Genomic DNA, 20960 nt, shown 5'->3' on the forward strand with positions numbered 1-20960 from the left:
AGAACCCGGGCCCTGACCCCTGGCCTGGCTCTTCCCCCAGACCCCAGCATCAGCAGGGGCCCACGCTGGGGACGGCCAGTAGAGGTGGGGTGCAGACTGTGAACAGGCCAGATTCCACCCCTTACTAACTCTGCAGCTGTGGGTGAGCTTCTTAATGTGTGTTTATGTGCCTCAGTTTCCTCATCGGTAAAACAAGCATAAAAATGCCATTCTTGATGACTGGTACGTGGCAGGAACTCCAAAAATAGACACAGCCCTTTCTTGGAGCGTGCTCCGGGTCCTCTCTGCGTGGGCAGTTTCCGGCCCATGCCAACGTGTGTAACTTCACCACAGCCCGGCCTGGGGCCGCGGGCACGCAACTCGGACAGTGCCCCGCACTACCCCCCGGAGCGCGGCTCGTTCAACTTCTCAACCACTCCATCCCAAACTGGATTCAAGCTCCTTGTTACAAAGTTGTAACAGCATGACCTCCTTGAGGAAAATGGGGGAGGAAAGCAGGCCCTTTGCAGCCTTCCTCAGTCAGCGCCGCGAGCGCCAAGATGGGGGTGGGCTGAGGCGGCATCCTGGAGAGCCCCCAGGGGCCGGCGGTTTCAAGCAGCACTCCTGCGGGAAGGTGCAACCCGACCCGAGGAAACTCCTCCCGCCGGCTTTGAATCGGAGCCCCGGAGACAGAAAGATGACCGCTGTTCACCCACACGGCCCAGAAAGGCGGACGCTGACGGGGCTGGGGCGGAGGCCTTCCTGCCTGAGCCTCCCCCGTGGCGCCTGCGCGGGAAGCAAACTGTAAACTGACGTCTAAGAGGAACAGAGGTTACCTTCTGCATTTTACCGTCTCCAGCGAAGACACTGGCCTTCAGGGTGGGAAAAAGAGAGTTAGCATCCAAACAAGGCAGAGAGAGCCGACCTAGCCCCAAACTGTAAGCCATGACCCTGGGAGGGCATAAGGAACCGGCAGATGGGCTCTTAGGGCTGCTAGGGGTCAACTTTGAGGCATTGTAAAGCCTGGAAATGAATGAAGGCCCAAGTTTTTAAAAGGTCAAGATACTGGATTCCAAAAATTGGCAGCTTGTCAATCTTGAAGACAACTTTTGGCAAACTTCTAGAATATATTCATCAAACTGGGAGATCAAGAGCCCTTGATGGAAAGTGATGATGACTTAGGAACCACTGTGGTTCACCAGAGTGAGCCAGGTCAGGGCCTGGGGGCCTGTTCTGACAGGTGGATGATGCAGGGCCTAACGTGGCATCATGTCACCTAGTGGGGGCGAATCGTGCCAGGGTAACTCACAGCTGAGTGGGCAAGGGAGGGAGGTCTTGGCAACGTCTGTGGGCTTTATCTTTGTGGCTTCTTCTTCTTTTTTTTTTTTTTTAAGATTTTATTTATTTATTTGAGAGAGAAAGAGCAAGTGAGAGAGAGAGAGAGCACATAAGGAGGGGGGAGGGGCAGGCAGAGGGAGAAGCAGGCTCCTTGCTCAGCAGGGAACCTGACACAGGCTCTATCCCAGGACCCCGGGATCACAACCCAAGCTGAAGGCAGATGCTTAACCAACTGAGGCACCCAGGGCGCCCCTCTTTGTGGCTTCTTGTTGAACATTTTTATCAAGGACGTGGTGGGGAGGGGTATGTCATAGAAGCCGACTTTAAAATGTACTCATGACCCGTAGCTGGTCTGGAGGATGAGCTGCTGGGTAATACATTCAAAATCCGAAGATATCTGCCCCTGAAGACCTCATTCCAGAGGGAGGGTCATGTGAGCCCCCCACCTGCCCCTCCCTCGCCCTTGCCACAGTGATAGTACAGCGATTCCAACAGCTTCGTTTCTGAAACCTCAGAACACACACCCCTTTTGGGATACAGAGTATTTGAACATTTTGGAAACTTCATAAAATTGTATATCTTGGTTGGTCGATTGGTTTCTGTGACCCTTCCCTCCTTGCCCCCACACATGCTTTACCTGGTAATGAGACAAGAATCCTCTGGGGTCCTGGGCCTCTTAGAGAATCTGCTGGAAGCTATGAACTCTTTCCCTAGGAGAAATACAGAAATGAAATGGTGTTGACCATTTCAGGGGGTCCACAGGTCCCCTCTGGACTGTCAGAGAACTTCTTAGGAAACCATGGATTTCCAACCATCAGCCCCTGCCAGGCAGGGGATCTGGCAGTCCCTGGCACCTCCTTCCTTCCTGGGGGACGAGGGGCAGTGATCACACAAAAGCCCTTGTGGGTTAAATAATGTCCCTTCAAATTTCATGTCCACCCAGAACCTGTGAATGGGACTTTATTTGGAAATAAGGTCTTTGCAGAGGGGGTCAAGTGAAGATGAGGTCATACTGGATGAGAGTGGGCCTTAAATCCATAAGACTGGGGCCCTGAGAAGAAGGAAGAAATTTGCACCCAGAGACAGAACCTACAGGGAGCATGCCATGTGACCGTGGGGGCAGAGACTGTAACGATGCAGCTGCAAGCTAAGGAAAGCCAAGAGCCGCCAGCAAATTCTAGAAGCTAGGAAGAAGCAAGGAAGGGTCTTGCCCTAGAGCCTTGAGAGCAATCACAGCCCTGCCAGCACCTCAATTTCTGATTTCTAGTCTCTGGAACTGGGAGACTGTAGATTTCTGTTGCTTCCAGTCTGAGTCCTCTGTTGTGGCAGCCCCAGGAAAGGAAAGCAGGGCCTGAGGGGAACAGGCAGAGAAGGACGCCCCCGGGGGCCTGTGGCTGGCCCCCCCCCTCCCCTCCCCACCTACTCCACGGGCTTCTGCCGGCCCTGACTGGCCACCTGAGCCACTGCCACCAGGCAGCCTTGGGGTGCTGCTGGGGAGAGGGTTACAGGTCATTGGAAGAGAAGTTAGAAATCCCAGCATATCCATCTTAATAAGTTTTACCACAGCTTGCTTGTCTAGACTAATGACTAATTTATTGTATAAAATACCAGCAGTATATTTTTTTATTTTGTTAATTAATTATCTCAGACAAAAGTGAAATTTATAAAAGTGTCCAGAAACAGTGTACCTTGTAAAATCACCTTGCAGCAGGAGATGAAATTATTACTAATAGGGGATCAAATTATTACTGTATTGACTTAGTTACTTTATGACTTTGTAATGGATTTCTTCATTATTTTCTCGGGATTGTGGCATTCATGATTGTATTAAAGTCTGTTAATCTATGCAAATATCATTAGGCACCACTAATAACCAGGCAACTTTCTTCCATTTCAGGGAATGTGCTAAGTACTTAGGCTATGTGGGTCACTTCCGGGCGGCAGGGAAGGAGCAGAGGCAGACAGCAGGCTGTTCTGGAAACCCTTTCCAAGCACAGCCCTGCCCAAGACAGAATGGGTGGGCACTTCTGCAGGGTGCTTTGGGAGTCTTAGAAGGTTTTCAAGCCATCACACATCTTCCCTGCTGTCCAGAGGGCCTGACTGGTCACCATGAACCGTCATTCCTTCCTTTGGACTAAGGCTTCGGAGGGCCTTGTTCAAATGCACTAACCTGGAAGGAAAACGCCATCAGCTCAGTACCCACCATTAGTTCTCTAGAACTGGCAAGGTATTCGAGGGGACGTAGGGCCTTGCTGTGCTGGGACAAGGGACTGGTCAGTTTTTGCAAAGGTCGGAAAGAGGGCTGTATCTAATATGGGTTCTGTCTGAGTAGAGCTGGACAAAATAGGTTGTTCTCAGGGATACCTATGGACCCTGGAGACTGGGAGGGACGTCTTTGATGTGGTGGGGTCAGGGGAAGTGGGTGACTAGCAGTCAATATGCCATGAGCTGCCCGTCATTCAGAGGGATTCTAAGTCCCCGTGGCCTCATACACTGGGTCCTTAGGTCAGCCTGGTGCTGTAGGCCTCATTATCCTGTTGCCCAGGTGAGGTTAGGCTGAGCCCCCTGCCCCATTCACGACTGATGGGAACCAAACCTAGGCCCCTCGCCAATAAGGCCAAGCAGAGTTCCCATCTTACCTTTGTTAAAGGTAGACCTAGATCACACCGAGGTGGGGGGCCAGGCTCCCCTCCCAACTCTGAATGTTCTCAGACTAAACCTGCTCCTTAATATGCAGGTTACTGATATCGTCGGTTCCAACAGCATTTCTTGAGCTCGTGCTATGGAGCAGGCACTACGCTAGGCGCTCCCAGTAGCAGAACACAGAAACTCCTTGCCCAGCATCTGCTGAGAGGCTGACTCACGCTTTTAACTCGAAACGGATGCAGGACTCAGTCCTTCTCACTCCTTTCGGCTGCATCAGAGGCTGAAGTTGAGAAGCCAGCGCAGAGAATAGCAGCCACTGGGCCCAGGTTGCAGTTTCAGGGCACTCGGTGCTAAACTCAGGGTTCCTAACTGCAGATCTGGGGTGTGTCCTGCTGCCCCCCCACCATGATCGTCCCCTCGGGGTGGGTGACTCTGGTCTCACAGATAACATGGCACCAGGCCTAGGGTTGGGCTATGGCGGGGCACGTTCTGCTCCTTGAGCTCCCGCTGTCTTCCTTGGATCAGCACGCCCAGACTTTTCAAGGTTAAGAGCCATTTTTAACATCAAAAATTCATCAGCACCCCCCTTGACAGATGTTTTACTTTGAGTATCCATTGTTTGAGAGAATGCAAAATGGCAATAAGCTACCTTGAATTCAGCAGTGCTTTTAAATGAATTGGTACTTTTAACATCGCAACAGCATCTATGTGCATTTGAAAAATAGTCACATCTACCTAGCAGTGAAGTATTTCTGACGCAGTCAGCAGACAAAGCTCGAGGTGCCTGGGACCCCAAGGTCGGATGGCACCTCTGTCCTTGGCTATCTGGCTGCTGTGTGCTGGGAGGAGAGAGAGGGGCATGTGGTGGGGGCACTCCCTATGGCCACCAGTGGGGGACCCAGGCTGAGAGCTCTTGTCGCCCCCTCTCCTCCTCCTGTTCCTCTGGCTTCAGCCTCCTCTTCCTTGCTCCAAGCATCGGGGAAGTGGGGGCCTTCTGCTGTAGTCCACACTTCCCCCTGCCCACACACCTGGCCCCACCTTTTGTCCTATTAGGATTACGGACCAGCCTCCAGCCCTTCTCCCAGGCACAAGCTGTCCTCCCTAGCCCCACCCTCCTTCTCCCGCATCTTCTTCTCTATTCTTAGGCACTGTGGGCCTCCATGCTTATCTGGTCCCTCTGATCAGAGAGGATGTTTTCTGGCAAAATCAGTCATGTTGAGGTGACAGAAGCCCCCACATTTCGAAGGCTACTGAGTCCAAAGGCCTAGAACTCAAAGGATGGAATGCTAAGACCTAGGGCAGGCAAGCAGAGTTATATTCTATTTTGCGCACCAGAGAAGGCTTGGCACAGCTGTTGGAGACATCAGGCGCCAATCCCGCCTACGCCACTTACTGCCCAGGAGAGCCTGAGCCTGTCACTTGGCCTCTGGGAGCCTCAGTTAGCTGATCTGTCAGATGGGGATATAACCTTGTTATCATGAAGCCTTGGTACTGAGAAGGAGGCAGAATGTGTGGAAATGTCCAGTGGGCATGGAAGGGCGGCTAGCACCATCACCCGCAGGAGAGTCTGACTGCGGTGGAGCGGAGAGGACTGGTAGGCAGCTGGGGGCTCGCCCTCCTCCTTCCCTCCCAGACACGCCTGCTTTGTGCGAAAGAGGTCCCACATGCTTGTCACCGCTGGCTGACCCCCGCAAGACCTGTTGGTTCCAGGCTGTGTCTTGCTTTTCAAAACAGGATTCTCTAGCTCCTTACAGACAGGCCCTTGTGCTGAATAGAACGCTACGTTCTCTGCTCTGTGCACCCATGTCAGGTTTCCTTCCTCATCCCCACCCCTTCCCACCCTTTTCTTCCCGGAGAAGCTGGTCAGGGTGGCCTGGCCTCTGGTGTCCTGCTCTACCCTTCCACAGCGGGGTCATTCAGGCCCCAATCCAGAAGCACTTTGACCCAAGGTCAGGTCTACTCCCGTACCTCCTGACACAGTCCCTTGAATAGAGTTTGTTGACCAACCACAGGCATGACTGATGAATACGAAAAGGGGCCCAGAGCTGGCCAGCGGGTTTCTGAAGCATGGAATGTCCCCTTTCTGCCATTCTGCGACTTACTTGATCTGCCAACCTGAAGGCCTCAGGAGGCCCCGTGAGTGACGAGAGCAGGCAACTCTGTCATTAGCAGTGTCAGCTACACTCGACGGTGACCATGCTCCCGCCCTTCAGAATAGTTTTTTCTCCTGACGAAATGGACACTCCCCTCCCCATCTCGTTAGTCATTAGAAATAATAATGTCTTGCAAATTTGCAGCCTTTCCAGTTCCCAGAGCCACGTGTTCTCCTGAGCTTCTGTGAGCCTCACAACCGTCCAGTCTGGTGAGCAGGTCGGGGAGCGATAGGGCAGGGTAGCTGAGAGGTGCGGAGCCAGACCACAGGGTTTCAAATACTGGCCATGCTGTTGACGAGCTCGGGGACCATTAGCAAGTTGCCTAACTGCCCTGTGCCTCAGTCTCCTCACCTGTACATCGGGATGACAGTGGTATACCCACCTCACGAAATTAAAGTGCTCCCAAGCAGGCCTTGGCCCTTGGCTGAGTTAGCTGTCCCGTCCTCTCTAAGGCGTGGTCCCTGACAGAAGGACTGAATGGATAAGCCTATGCCTGTGCCATACGGGCCGACACCTGCCACACTCCAAAACCCAACCTGCTCTGTGGGGTTGGAGGGCGTGACCTTGGCCTCTGGGGTGCCTGCACCTATGGGGGAGAGGGACAGGCCTGCCCCCAGGAAGGGAGGTCCTTACTAGGTACAGCGGGGGCTCAGGAAGTGCCCCCAGCCTGCAGGCTCAGGGAAACATCAAAGAGAAGCTTCTGGTGGCTGCAGGAAATGAGCCCCACTGCAACCTACATACACAACAAACCCATCAGAGAAGGCGGAGGTGCAGGAACCTGAGCTGAAAGAGAAAGTTGGTTCAAGATCAGTCTTGAGCAGAACCGGGTTCCTTGATCTTCTGCGGGCTGACACCCTCACAGATGTGGGTGGCCACGACTAGTTTTCTGACCTTTGGCATTTAGACCCCATTATCTGAAGCCCTCAGAAACACTGCGGCCACCCATCCATCCACATTTACCGATTGCTATTTAAGTACCATTGATCATAAATCTGCTTTCAGCAATCATTTTTCTCTCATCTGTGCATCTATCTATCATCCAACATTTAATCTGGGTATCTAGCATCTATTAATCATGTCTGCCATCCATCCATCTCTGTGTCTCTCTGCAGTCCATTATCAGTCAGGAGTTAATTCAGTGTGTACTTAAGCATGGGCCCGCTGAGTTCCACGGAGAAGGGGGCTGGGGGACAGCAGTGACTCCAGGAGGACTAAGGTGGCAGGAACAAAGATGGACAGGAAGGAAGCCTGAGAGCTGATGGAAGAGGCTGGGACCCTCCTCTCAGAGCAGGGCTGGCCCGGCCTTAGCTGTCAGGGCAGAGAAGATGGGAGCCACATTCCCCCCAGCACCAGCAAGCACAGAACTGTCTGGAAGGCTGAGCTCCTGCAGGCAGGCCTAGGGCCAGACAGGTGGTGCCTGAGGGGAGATGGCCAGGAGCAGCCTGGAGAAGAACTGTCACAGCTCTTCCCAGCCCCAGTTGCATGTTGGTATTACCCAAGTCGCTTTCAAAAAAACCAAAAACCAAAGCCAACATACTGATGCCTGGGCTCCAGACTAGTCCCTGTCTCAGAAGCAGACGTCCGTATTTTTGAAAGCCTCCAGGTGATTTTCCAGCAGTCAGAGCCAAGAACCAGCAACCTCTAAGATCCAGGACCCTGGCTGTTATTCTGGAAAGGGTGTACCAAGGAAGGAGGGGCAGGCTCTGCTTTTCTAGGGAAAGGCTTGGGCTCTGGGCAGGGTTGGGCTCTTTGGTGGCGCCTGTGAGACAACTTTCTTCTGAGCTGCCTCGAGACTCCTGCCGGGGTGTTCAGGAAGCGTCAGCCCCACATTGGGTGGTGCTGGAGGAGGGTGGGTCGGGAGGCCTCTGATGATCCCTTCCAGGCTCACCAGAAGTCCTCGTCACAGTGTCCAGGGTGGGGACTGGGCTTGACAGGTGTGGCGTCTGGACTCAAGGATGACAACTGCTGTATTAGACTAGAAAGGTTGACCCCACGGTGCTTGCCCCTCCCCAGGAAGACCAGCAGTGGGCTGTGAGAAGTTGGGGTGCCACTCTCCTCCCTTGTCCCACAAGAAGCAAAGCCCCACTCTCAATGTGAAAACTGGGCCATGGGTCAGAGGAGCAGGGGCGTTTCGCCCCATTCCCCTGTTGTGCAGGAGGCGTGGAGGAGGGGGGTGGACCCAGGACCACCCACTCTCTCTGTAAGGCTGTAGGAAGTTGGGCCACAGCTGGAGGATGAGGGGAGCTTGTGGCTGGGGTTTGGGTTGGTCTGCGGCCGGGTGGTCTGTATCCCTCGGGCACAGCTGCGCAGCTCTACCACGCACTGAACGAGCCCCGAGCCAAAGTGAATAGAGATAAGTGGCCCTAAGTGGGTCTTTTACTTCTTCCCCGGTACCTGCGGCCACCTCGACTAGCGTCTCCATCCTGTCAGTGAGCTGTTCTTAAGAGCAATCCTTGGTCTCTCCTCCTCTTGTGCCCTAGGATACTTGGCCGCCCTCCCCCCACCTGTGCCCTGCAGAAGCCGCCTCTTTTTGCCAGAATAACGCCTTGCTTTGTCTGTCTCCTTGAGAGCTGAGGACAAACTGGCCATAATTTATGCTCCCACATGATATAAAGGGAAAAAGGCCCCATTATGCTATAAATTATCCTGTGATGGGTGAAATGCTGCAGAGTGCACCAGACGCCGGTGGAAACCCCATTAGACAACAGGGTTTGGCTGCCGAGAAGTCCCCACAGAACCCCAGGCCGTCTGCTGTGCGCCGTGTGCCTGGTAAGGATAATGTGGCAGATCAAATGTATCATCAGTTACCTGGAGAGATGGCCACGCGCCGCTGCCCCAGAGAAAGGTGACTTCTCCAAAGAGCCACTTCGTGTCCCGGGCTCCTCCTGGAAAGCCTGGTGCAGACTCAGTGTGGGTCGAGGGTCAGAGAGCCAGAGAGGGTGGCAGCAAGGGGTGTGGTGGTGGCCCCCAGACCCCTCCCCTGTATTGAACCTCCTGGGCTCAGTTCCTGCCCAATTCAGGGCCCCCGTGCCTGCCCATTGCCTCTAAGAGTGTAAGAGACAAGTGTGCAGGGGCCATTCATGGCCCCCAGGGTGGTGACAGTCCCTGAGTTCTAGTCCTATCTCCTGAAACGTGCAGCAAGCCCTCGAGGGCACAGAGCCACAGCTGTGCTCTGGGGAGCCACCAGGGGGCTGGAGGGGCACGGACCCCCCAAGAGTGGATTCTGCCAACAGGTCCCATGTCCTGTGTGGGGAGGCAAGAGGACCCTGTGGCCTAGACCTCAGGAAGGGGAAGGCCTGAGGACTCATCAGGAAAGAGCTGACTTCCTTATCACCCAGGGAAGTTTAAGACAGCTGGGCTTTGGGCAGAGGGGCGAGTGAGCCTGGGGAGGGCCTGTGAGGCCTAAAGAGAGGTCCTGAGACATCAGAAATCAAGGGGAGCCTGCTGTCTTGTTGCTGAGCTGCAGGTTATGGGTGCCCTGCCTAGTTCCCCTTCCGGGCTCTGAACTGAAGCTCTGGACGTGGAGAAGCAATGGATCATTAGGCCTTTGCCAGCTATCTGTGTGCACACAGAAGGGTGGTGAGAAAGGAGAGGAGTGAGATGTCCAGGTAATGCTGTCCTCCACCAGAAGGAAGGGGACCAGAGAGCTCTGCTCAGAACACGGAGTGTGGTCTCTGCTTCACTGATGACCGAATGTGTATTCTTGGGAAAGATACTCAGCTCTTCTGGGCCTCAGTGGCTTCATCTGCACGGTAGGAATAATCAAATACCCATGATACCTGTAAAGTGCTTCTCTCACTGCCTGGGTGCGAGTGTTCGATAAATGAGAACCATGATGACTTTTACTATTGTTGCTGTTTTAACCACCTCCTGGAGTAAGCGAGTCGGTCTGGGATGGGAGCTGGTCTGATCGGTGCTGCCGGGGGACGGTGGACGTGCTGTGATGTGGGAGCTGGGTCCACAGGCTCTGGTCATGAAGGGGCGATGTGGGGGCTGTATAGGCTAGTGCTACGAATTGGGGGAGCTAGGCCAAGCCTGGGGAGCACGTGGTCGGCAGTAAGAATGGGCGCAGGTGAGGAGCCTAGACCCAGACTGTGAGACCCGGGCTAGTGTGCAGGGGCCAGAGGTGAGGGACCAGGCCCTGGGCCTTGAGGGAGGTGTTCAGACTGTGGTGGGTGCGAGACTAGGAAGGAGCACGTGCACATGCACTGCTCCTCCCTTACACCACATGCCCTTGAACACCTGCTTCTGCACCTGCTGTTCCCTGACCTGGGCTGTCTGCCACTAGCGATTTCTACCTGGCAGACCCCGCCCGTGAATCTTCAGGGCCCAGCTCAAGCCTCTGAGACCCCTGTCCACACTCTGCCCTCATGGCCACCCCCCGGCTCCAGGCTCTGCGCCTGCGCTCACCTCCAGGGCCCCTGGTTTCCTGGAGGTCAGTGCCTCATCCCCAGCACCTGCCCCCATGCCAGCCCCATCCGAGTTCCGATCCCAAGGCTCACTGAGCAAATGGGTTCATTTATTCATGTCAACAAATATTTAGCGAGCATCCACTATATGCCAGGTGCTTCAGACATTGGGTGCTCAGCAATGAACGAAATGGACTCACATCCCTGCCTCTATGGAAGGGAGGCTGGAGATACATAAGTGAGTAAAACAATGTGATACATGTTATGAAAAAAATAAAGGGAAGAAGACAGGGGTGTGAAAGTTGTGATGCAAAATAGCACGGTCGGAAAAGTTCAATGAGCGGGTGACACTGGATGGAAGGCCTGCAGGAGGTGAAGGCCCTGAAGATGTCTAGAACATGATCTCTCCGTCAGGAGGAGGGGCAGGACGCACAAAGGCCCCGGGGCAGAGGGGCACAGGGAGTGTTCCTGAGACAGCAAGGAGGCCCAGGTGTCTGGAGCAGAGTAGGAGGGATTCGGGAGAAATGGAGTGTGGGGCGCCTCTATAGTCCCTTACAGACCTCTAGAATGTTGGGCTTGTTCTCAGTGAGACGGGAGCCAGTGCGAGGTTTGAGCTGGAAAGAGATGGCCTCTGCCTTGGATTTGAACTGACCCCTCCGGGTGCTGTGTGGAGAGCAGAGAGCAGGGGCCTGGGTGGGTGTCAGGAGACAGCGAGGAGGTGACCCACACGACTAGGCTCGGCTCAGGCCAGATCCTGAAGCACGGGAGGCAGGCTGGCTGAAGGAATGAGAGTGAGGGGACTGGAAGCAGTTCTGTGGTCTCCTGCCTCCCCCCACCCCCAACATCAAACAGTGCCTGTCAGGAGGGAGCTGGCGGATCAAGGCTGGCACCGCCTCCCCCGGAGGCCAGAGCTGGCTGAGGGTCCTCATTTGCATCCCCGGTGGAGAGGGAGCCCCCGTCCCAGCCCCAGCCCAACAGCCTTTGATCTGGTTTGATGTCTCCCTCAGCCTTCTTCCCAGGCAGACAGGCTTTTATCCTTGGAGGGGGAGACAGCCCCCGCCCAGCTGCCTCCCTGGCTCTGGCTCTGGCTCTGATACAGTGTGTGCTGTGGGGACCAAGGAGGGCATGACTTTAACACTCACTCTTCACTTTGTGCTGAGAACCCACCTAGGCCTGGCTAGCGACCCCATGTCCCAGGTGAAGGGACTGGCTCTCCAGACGGTGGCTGACCCCATCACAGGGCTGCAGAGGGATCCAGCCCAGGCTCCTAACCCTGGGGGTGGATGGATGCTGTGAACAGCCCCCACCAATTTAAGGAGGGACAATTGTTGGGATCGCATGATGAGAGGAGCCCCCTGCCCTGTCAACACCCCCCACCCCACTTGGAAGGCAGGTTTGAGGCTGCATGCTGCTTTCCGGGGGGAAGGAAAGGGGCTCTCCTAGGGCTGACAAATAAGAGGCAGGGGAGATCTTGGGACTTGCAATCTTGAAAATAGCACAGATTATGATTCAGATGATTGGTTTGAGACCTGCTGGTCCCTTAGGAGCCAGAGGTGCCTAGTGGGTCTGGATGAGCAGGACTGGTGGAAATGGCACGTGGTGGGGCTCAGCGTAACTTTGGGAGAAATGCCTCATTTGGAATCAATCCAGGTAGCCCTCCTGGAGGAGGCTGGGAAACCTCTTAGTGGACCCCCAAACACTGCCATTTGGTCAAGGTGGTGCAAAGGGAAGCCTGGCTTCTCAGGCTGGGCTGGGCAAGCATGACTTTGTTCATTTTGCAGTATGTGGGAGCCCTCTCCACATCCCTGGGGATGAGGGTGGGGGTGGGCATCCTCACTTCACCAGTTGGCACCCCTATGGGTGGGTAGCAGTAAGGGCTGTAATTGGCGCAAAGAGTGCATTTACTGAGCATTCACTATGTGCCAGGCTCGGGGCGAAAACCCTGTGTATTCAGCTCATTTAACTTCTAACAGCCTGACCCGGTGGGCACAGCAGCTATTCTTTCCCTCTTACAGATGAGGAAACTGGGCCCAGGGAGGTACATGACTTGCCTAAGTTTGGTTTGACGAACAGCTTCAGTTAATGCCTAGAAGATATCCGCCCCCCCCAGCTCCAATTGAGGTCGAGTCCTCGGGCCTCTCATGTCCCTTCACTGAAGGTCCTCCTTGATCTGCAGTGAAGTTAGGGAACAGGAGTAAGCCTTTTCCTCCTTGGACTCACTGCCTGTGGGCCGTGAGCACTGAGATCATCTCCAGGAAGAGTAGATGGTTCTGGAATCCAGGAGGCACCCTGGGAAGTCCCCTGGTCCCAAAGTAAACAGCCTGAGAGATGCCTGAGCACCCTGTATGGGCCAGTCCTCAGGACTCCAGGTTCTGCCAGGAGCTGAGGCAGGCACGTGGGGCACCCCGGGCTCCCGGCTCCGGCCCCAGCCAGACCACCTTGGGGTCCAAAGCCTCCAGAGCAGGAAGGAAGACCTCTGGCTCAGTGATTGTGAATGTCTGGCATTTTTTCCTCACTCCCCAAACTGCTGACCCAAAGGAAAGTGGCTTTTGCCAGCCTGGCCCTGTATCTCCCCCACTAATTCCTCTGCCCTTCCCACCAGCCACAGACCTCAAAGCCACTTATTCCCCACCCTGGCCCCTGGCCCTGGGCTTCTCCCAGCTCCCGTCCCCCACAGACCCGCCCTCAGCAGCCGGAGGGAAGAGAGCAGTAACAGTCCACTGTGGCAATAAAAGGCATTAAACCATCTGAACGCTCGCCCACAGCGCCGTCTCTCCTTAAGCAGGAAATATTGTTTAATGCCGATGGTAATGAGCGAATCGAATTTTGGAAATTAAACCGGAATTTGAGCATTAGCGCTAGGGCGCTGGTATTTGGCAAGTCAAGGGGCGCTGCTGCCACCACCTCCGCCCCACTCAGGGGCCCACTCCCCCTGCAGAGCCCTGGAGATGTTCCCTGCACGTCTGCCCTCCCCCCCACCCCCAGGCACCACTCTGAGATATCCTAAATTGGGGCCTGTCCTAAACCTACTTTTGCTCTCCGGCTTCTGTGTTTCCCGGCCCACCTTTTAAGATGCAAATCCTTCCAGCCAGAGCCCCATTCTGCCCTGATGCCCAGGGTGAAGGAGTGCAGGAGTCTTTGTCGCTTAGGGAGGGACTGGAAAGAGACTCTGGCAACCAGATGCCACTGCCTTTTCATAAGCACCTACCCACCTATCTCTCTGGCTCCTGGGGTGGCACCCAGAGCTTCTTAGAGGTTGGGAAACTGAAGTTTAATTAGACTGACGTTCTGGGAAAATAAAAAAGACTCGTGAGGCCAGAGGAACGGGAGAGGTGTGTGCTGGTGGAGGGGATCCGGCAGGAGGCCCCCGGAAACGAGCAAAATCGAACCAGAGCAGGTCCTCCCATTACAAGTCCTGTTGGCACGCAGGGACCTCTCAGAGTGGGTGACAAGAGCAGCCCAAGGGGTCCCTCCCACCTCTCAGACTTTGCTCAAATTCTGTGGTAGGCTTGGAGCCCCCCCCCCAGCCTTCAGCACATAAACACTCCCTACCTCCCCTGTTGGCCCCTCTGGTGTGCAGTTCAGAGCCATTTCCTGGCTGTCCTCTCGCACAGCAGGTGCTCAATAAATGCTTTCTGAAGGAGCCTCCAGCGGTGGACCCAGGAGGGAGGGCAGGTGCTGTGACCCAGGCCCTACTCGAAGTGGCCGTGAACCCCCTTCACTTGACACAGGACTGGGTACTTTTTTCATGCATTATTTGGGGGGTGGTGTAGACTCTGCCAGTCCCTGCAGTGGCGGGAGGACACAGGGCACAGAGAACAGAATCGCCCTCTCTGGGTGCAGGCAGGGCCGAGGAATAGTGCCCACCTTCCGTTGCTTGGCCCTTCTGGGGTGTCGCACTCCCGCTCCCCAGAACCGCAGGTGCTCCCCACCCCCGCAGACACGGGCACTCACTTTTGAAAAGTGCAGGGAGGCAGGAGCAAGGGGCTATGGGATCCGGAAGTCAAGAGACCCCAAGAGGCTGCAGTTACCCATTTTGGAGCGACCTCTCTGCTCCAGCTTCCTCATCTGCAAAGAGCTGGGACTGCAGGCACTGTCCGGGGCCCTCTCCAGCTCCGCCACTCTGTGGCCTTGTTCCCTGGGGGGACGGCACACTAGTTCTGGGGCCCACAGTGCGCAGCCCCCGCGGGCTTTGCCTTGTTTGGCAGCGGCCTGCTGTAGATGGGCGGTCTCCCCGTCAGGGGTGCACGCAGGGCTCCAGTGAGTGGATTCACCTCTCTCGTTACTTTTGCAGGAGCAGTGCTTGGAGCCGCGTCTGGCACAGACAAAGTGCTGGAAAACAGTTGAATGACTGAGGAGCATGCTCCCTTGCTCTCTCTGTCCCTTGACAGGGGGAGCCCATGTGAATACTCGAAGGTTGGGGAGGTTTGGGCCTGGATTCCACCCTGGGAGTCAGAAAATGAGCATATTGCAACCCCCTACCCTAAGCTGGGCTCTGCTGAGGGGAGGATACTGGGTTCTAGTCACTAGCCTCCCCTTGTTCACATATTTGGGCCCCATGACTTCCCACCCAGGGGCATTTTCAGCCCCCCCCCCCGGCTCTGAGGTCTCTCCTGGCCTCCTCACCTCCCTGAAGGAGCAGCAACACCCCCATATCCCAAGCGTGGGAGGCAATGGACTTAAGGCCCAGGGCTTACAGGGGAGAGTGAGGACATCACCCAGGGACCCTGCATCACCTCGGACAGGCAGCTGTGCTCAGGGACTGCTCGGCCTGTCCCAGGAGTTAGGGGTCTGTGTGGATGTTAGAGAGGGCGGGAACAGGCTGGGGAAACTGAGTCATCCTCTGAGACGCTCACTAGATTGGCATCAGATCCAAGACACCAGCAAATGGTACCATTGGTCATCTGAGACCATCTGGGGACAGTGCCGTGGGAAAGTAGCCAGAGGGGGAGGAGGTCACAGGGGGTGGGGTGACAGGGGAGGTTGTCCATCTCGGCTGGTCAGTCACAGCCTGAGTCTGGTCCCCCCAGAGATGACCTCTCCCCATCTAGGACACACAGCAGGGGGTGGCCCTCCTGACCAAATCAGGGTAGGGCAAAAGAAGGGGGGGTGGCACTCTATTTCCTCTTCCTCCTGGATAGAGAACCCCGAGTAGTGGCCCTTGCTGTTGTTACTGCTCACCAGGTCCTGTCCCTGTAGAATCCCTTGGAAGCCTAGCATCTACCGCCTGAGGCAGGACTGACTATTCCCATTTTGAAGACCTAAAGACCCAGGTGGGAAGCAGTTATGCAGCTGCAAAGCAAGGGAGCTGGGGTTTAGCCCTAGGGCCTGGGCCCGCAAGAGAGTCCCCCTTGGACTCAGAGCCCTTCCAGCCTCTGGTCTGAAAGAGAACCCTTAGAATCACACCAAAGCCCAGTGGAAATGAAGAGGGGAAACGGGGTGCATTTGAGGATCCTGGAAACCACCAACATCTGAGTGGGTGTGGGGTCACCCGAGAATCCCTGGGGGAGTAAGAATGGAGCAGATTTCTTTAGTTCCTTGCGGTCTTCCAGAAAGGCAAGACTAGCTGCAGTTTCCCTGGGGAGATCTGGGTGGTCGGGGAGAGGAGCCTGGCCCCTACACGTTTGGAAAGTGCTCCAGAAGGAATGGCTCTGGTCTAGACCGAAGAGCTGTAAGGAAGGCAAGATTTCAGGGGAGAGGAAGAAAAAACTAGGGGGAGAAAAAACTGGCAAAAGGAAAGTGGCTTGGTAGAAAGGCACGTGTGGATGAATTTTAATGTAATCAGAAGGCTGTCATAATGATAATAAAGGAATGCATTCAGACGTCAGGAGAGAGGAGAAGGCGTGGGGCTGCGGTCCCAGCATTTAAATCAGGCTCAGGTGGAGGAGGGGCCTACTCTTCCCTCCCTCTTTCCTTCCCAGGGTGGAGATGGAATTTCTAAGCGAGAGGGCCAGGGATTAGCTGGAGGCAGGGGGTTTCACTTTATTGTCTTTCCGGAAATCCCATTTAATCGGAGTCTTTAAAAGGCGCTGGGGGCAAGAGGGAGCCCTAGGCCGGCCCGGAGCGCAGAGTTGTAATGGCTCAGGACTCCTCTGAAGGCCTGAAAAGCTCTGTCCACTTCCTGCAAAATGCTGCTGCTGCCCCGGGGGGCTCAGCAGAAGCCCCTGAACATCTCTCCTCTCTCTCTGCCCTCTCCTCTGCCCATCTCGCTGTCTGTTTCTTCTTCTTCTTCTTTTTAAGATTGTATTTATTTATTTGAGAGAGAGAGAGAGTGAGCATGAGCGGGGAAGGGGCAGAGGGAGAGAGAGAAGACACCCCCTGAGCAGGGAGCCTGAGATTATGACCTGAGCCAAAGGCAGACACTCAACCAACCAAGCCACTCCGGCGCCCCTCTTTGTCTGTTTCTGATTCTTTTCCCTCCATTTCTGCCATGTTCCTTCGCCTTCTGCCCCTAACCCCATCTCCCCCCATCCCTCCTCATTTTCACCGCTCCTCCCTCCCTCCCTCTCTCCCTCCCTCTCTCTCTCCTTCCTTCCTCTTGGTTTCCCAGCCCAGAGTTTGGAGTCTCAGAGCCCTGAAGATGGGGCCGGGGTGTGCCTGGTCCTGGAATGGCCCCAGAAGCCAAGTCAAGCAGCCCAGTCAGGGGCAGGTTGCAGGGCTGGGGCTCCAGGCCCCAGAGCTTTGGCTGAAGTCCACTACTGGTGAAGGCCAGTGCCGGTGGTCCCCAGCCCAGAACTGGTAACAGGAGCTGGCAATGGTGCCCTGTGGGGCATGGAAGGCTCTGGGACCCAGGGCCATGCCGTCATTGAGAAGGTGCCGGGTGCTGAGTGCTCTGGGCTAAGGGCTACTAGCAGGGCAGAGGTCAGGGCTTCCTGAAGAGGAGGACTCAGGGGTGGCCTGTACAGCTGTTGAGGTTGTGGAATAGACGGGAGGTTCAGTGGGGTGGAGTCTGGAGCCCATGACCAAGAAAGAATGAGACGTCTTTGGTGCAAAATGGTGGTTTATTGAAGCACGGGGACAGGCCCCGTGGGCAGAAAGAGCTGCTGCCCCGGGTTGTGAGGAGTGGCTGATTATACACCATGGGGTTGGAGGAGGGGAGGTAAAAGGGAGGTTGAGAAAATACTTCCATATGTTAAAGAAGATCCACAGGAAACCGGAGGCCTTGCCATTGTCAAGTTAAGGTTGTTTTTCCCTCTAGCAAGGCGTTAACATTAAGATGGTTGGGAACTCCCTGGAGGCTGCAGATTATAAGGACGTTTAATTGTATCTACATTCCCTTCCGGAAGCTAGGTTATTGACAGAAATACTTCGTTCTTGTAAATCGCTAAGGGATTTGTAAACTGAGGGAGACTCTGGTCTCTATAGGTTGACTATTTCTTTGTCCTTTAGGGCAGTGCCTGAGGAGTGTCACATACATTCCATGGAGGGGTGTCAGTCCCTGCTTTGTCCTCAGCTTGCCTTCTGTTCCCTCATCACAGCAGTGCAGGGACCTGTTGGTTTCCTCTGCTCTGCTCCAGACCCGAGGACAGCCCCTCAGCTCTATGTGAACTCCCCTGGCAGTGGGGGCTGGGGGGGGTTCTCTCTGGGGCTGGAGGTGCCAACCAGCCTGAGCACACACGGACATGGTCCCAGAATGCTCTCACCTTCGGAGGAACCAGGAACTCAAGGCCATTGGCAAGGTGGGGGTGTGCATCTCTGTAGCCTTGGCTGTGTGTGCCTGTGTTTGTCAGTCATTCGAGAGTCCACAAACATGGAAGTGAGCACCTGCGGAGTGCTGCTACCGCAGGGATTCCACCCGCCACTACAGCTGCATAACAGTTTGGCCCCAAACTGAGTGGTGTAAAACAACCATTTGTTACGCTCATGGGCCCTGCTGGCTAGGAATTCAGACAGGGCCCAGCACGGGAGGCCTATCTCTGCTCCAGGATATCTGGGCCTCAGCTGGAAGACTCAAAGGCGGGGGTCTGGAATCATCTGCAGACCCATTCACGCCAGGTCTGGTGGTCGATGTGGGCTGTCAGCTGGGGGCCTGGGTTCCTCTCCATGGGGACAGCCGTGCCAGCTAGTTGTAACTTCAACACGGCAGGGGGGCTGGCTTCCACAGAGAAAGTAGGCTCAAAGACAGGCAAGTAGAAGCCGATCCCTTTTATGACCCAGCTTAGGAATCAGCAGGCATCACTTCTGCCTCCTCTATTGGGTAGAGCAGTCACAGCCCCGCCCAGATTCAAGGGGAGGGAGCACAGACCCCACCTTAGTGGGAGGAGTTCAGGGCAGATGCAGTAACCTTGTGGGATGGGAAATCTGGCCGCCACAAGTGGGGCTGCAGAACCACACAGTCCAGCAGGATCCCTGTTCCCCTCAGCACAAGGCCAGGCCAAGTGGTGTCAACAAACCACTTGGGACTCAACACATGGGTAGAGGGAGGCTGGTGAGGGAGTCCAGACTTCAGGAACAGGGCCCCCAAAAGTGCCCAGGGCTAAATTTGGAAGCATGAAATAGGAAGGGCCAGACCAAGGAAGGGACACCAGATGGAGGTAAAAAACAATGTGAGATAGAAAGAAGGTGTGACCCTGGGAATGGTACAGGCCCTTCATCCATCCACTCCATAACTCCCTGCTGAGGGCCCACTGTGTGCCAGATATGCTGTTCCAGCCAACGCCTGGTCTCTTCCTTCAGCAAGGACGTGAGGTGGGGGCAGGAAGTTAGAAACCAGAGACACAGGCAAGGCAGTAAATGATTGTCCTTTGAAATCTGGGCCATGAGAGGGAGGAGCTGAAACAGAATAAAAGAGAGCAGGAAGGAGGGACGTTGATGAGGAAGCAATATTTGAACTGAGACCTAGAAGAAGAGAAGAATTCAGTCTTGTGATATGGGAGGTACTTTGAGCAGCAGGAACAGCCTGTGCAAAGGCCCTGTGGCAGACTTGCCTGTTGTGAGTTAATTTTGGCATCTGTGGGTGAAGGTGGCTCAAGAAGATAGCGTGTGTCTAAGAGGATGGAGGAAGGGAATGCAGGGCTGTCCAAACAACCCATGTGCCACCCGTGGGCCATCTGTGTGCCATAGGTGAGCCGCCAGACCAGTGGCCTTGCTCCCTCTGGGCGGGAGGGGGCACAGTCGCTGCCATCCACCTCCCTTGACCAAATCCCTCCTTCCTCACCTCCTCTTCTGGCTATGCTCTCCCTCTTCCCCAAACCCCTCACCCTGTGACCGGTCCTGCTCTAGCTACGCCCCAGCCCTCCCCCTCCGGCTATGAGCCCTCTCCCCTGCCCAGTTCTTCCCTACCCCCCCTACCCCCTTCCTCTTCGATCGTGCCCTCTTACCCCGGGCCAGCCCCGGGGCAGCCCGGCTCCCCTGGCCCGGGTAAGCATCTCCTAATTTTGTTCCAGAAGATAGAAAACTCTTCGTGGGCATGCTCAACAAGCAGCAGTCCGAGGACGATGTGCGACGCCTCTTTGAGGCCTTTGGGAACATTGAGGAGTGTACTATCCTGCGTGGGCCGGATGGCAACAGCAAGGGTGCGTGGGGGCGGGGCGGCGGAGCGGGCGGGTGAGGCCTCGGCCGGGCCCCTCACTGACCGCTGGGTCCTGGGCCGCCTCCCGCTGGCCGCGACCCGCGACCGGGTAGCCAGGGAAGCATGCTTGGAAGGGGCCAGGCGTTCCCGCCTGGGGATGAGGGAAGGCCGCTAGCCGAGTCCAGACAGGGGCAGGGAGACTTAAGGGGTCTTTTAATTCTCCCGCCGGTCCAGGTCTTTCTGTGTTTCTGTTTCTTGGTGTCTCTCTTTCTCAGTCTCTGTGGGTCACCCATTCTGCTTTCATCTGGGATGCGCCCTCTCCCCTCGGCCCCTCCCGTGCCCTGCGTTTCAGCCCTATAGTGCTTCTCTGGCCTTCCTGGGGGCCCGGCCCCGGCGGCGCCGTGGCTCAGCCTCTCCCGTCCCCCCAGGGTGCGCCTTTGTGAAGTACTCCTCCCATGCCGAGGCGCAAGCCGCAATCAACGCCCTGCACGGCAGCCAGACGATGCCGGTGAGTGGGGCAGGCAGGGGTGGGCTGGGGGCGGCCCGGGGCCCGGGAGGGATGGAGAGCCCCGCAGGACCCCGCCTGCCCTTGCGCTCCTTGCACACCGTGTCCACCCGTGCCACCCGTGCGGCGCTCACAGCCTCTCCAAGAGGCAGGAAGGCATTATCAATATCCCCATTTCTCAGACGAGGACTCCGAGGCCCAGATTGTTAAGGAACGGGACTGCCCCTAGATAAAAACCGCCCGCGGTGGGGTTAAGATCCCAGATGCCTGGGAGAGTGCAAGCGTGGGAGCTAGCTTCGGTTAGCCCCACCCCGCGCCCCGTGCCCCCTGGAGAGGATCGGGTGGGTCCAGGCTGGGGGAAGGACAGCTGGGAGAGGAGACAGCCGGGGCAAGTGGGCCTCACGCTCAGTAATGGCTGC

The 20960-nt window shown here is 55.9% G+C and overlaps 1 protein-coding gene and 1 long non-coding RNA gene across 14 annotated transcripts in view; one reads left to right on the plus strand and one right to left on the minus strand.

Annotated features, from left to right (window-relative positions):
- The window catches only part of CELF4 (CUGBP Elav-like family member 4), a 293166-nt gene that overhangs the window by 243102 nt on the left and 29104 nt on the right, over window positions 1-20960 (plus strand). For 7 of the 13 annotated variants that reach the window (XM_040632567.1, XM_040632570.1, XM_040632569.1 and 4 more), the window contains exons 4-5: window positions 19912-20040; window positions 20465-20544. In XM_040632567.1, the coding sequence (XP_040488501.1) occupies window positions 19912-20040; window positions 20465-20544 (209 nt within the window). The remainder of the gene's footprint in view (window positions 1-19911; window positions 20041-20464; window positions 20545-20960) is intronic. The other 6 variants (XM_040632574.1, XM_040632576.1, XM_040632577.1 and 3 more) reach the window with 1 other exon arrangement.
- Window positions 165-4303, minus strand: LOC121103252. The gene is made up of 3 exons (XR_005835404.1): window positions 4182-4303; window positions 1955-2027; window positions 165-851 (listed from the first exon to the last, which is right to left on the minus strand). It is a non-coding gene; the product is annotated as an uncharacterized LOC121103252 (long non-coding RNA).

Source organism: Ursus maritimus, unplaced genomic scaffold, assembly GCF_017311325.1.
Source record: "Ursus maritimus isolate PB19 unplaced genomic scaffold, ASM1731132v1 scaffold_18, whole genome shotgun sequence".
NCBI lineage: Eukaryota > Metazoa > Chordata > Mammalia > Carnivora > Ursidae > Ursus > Ursus maritimus.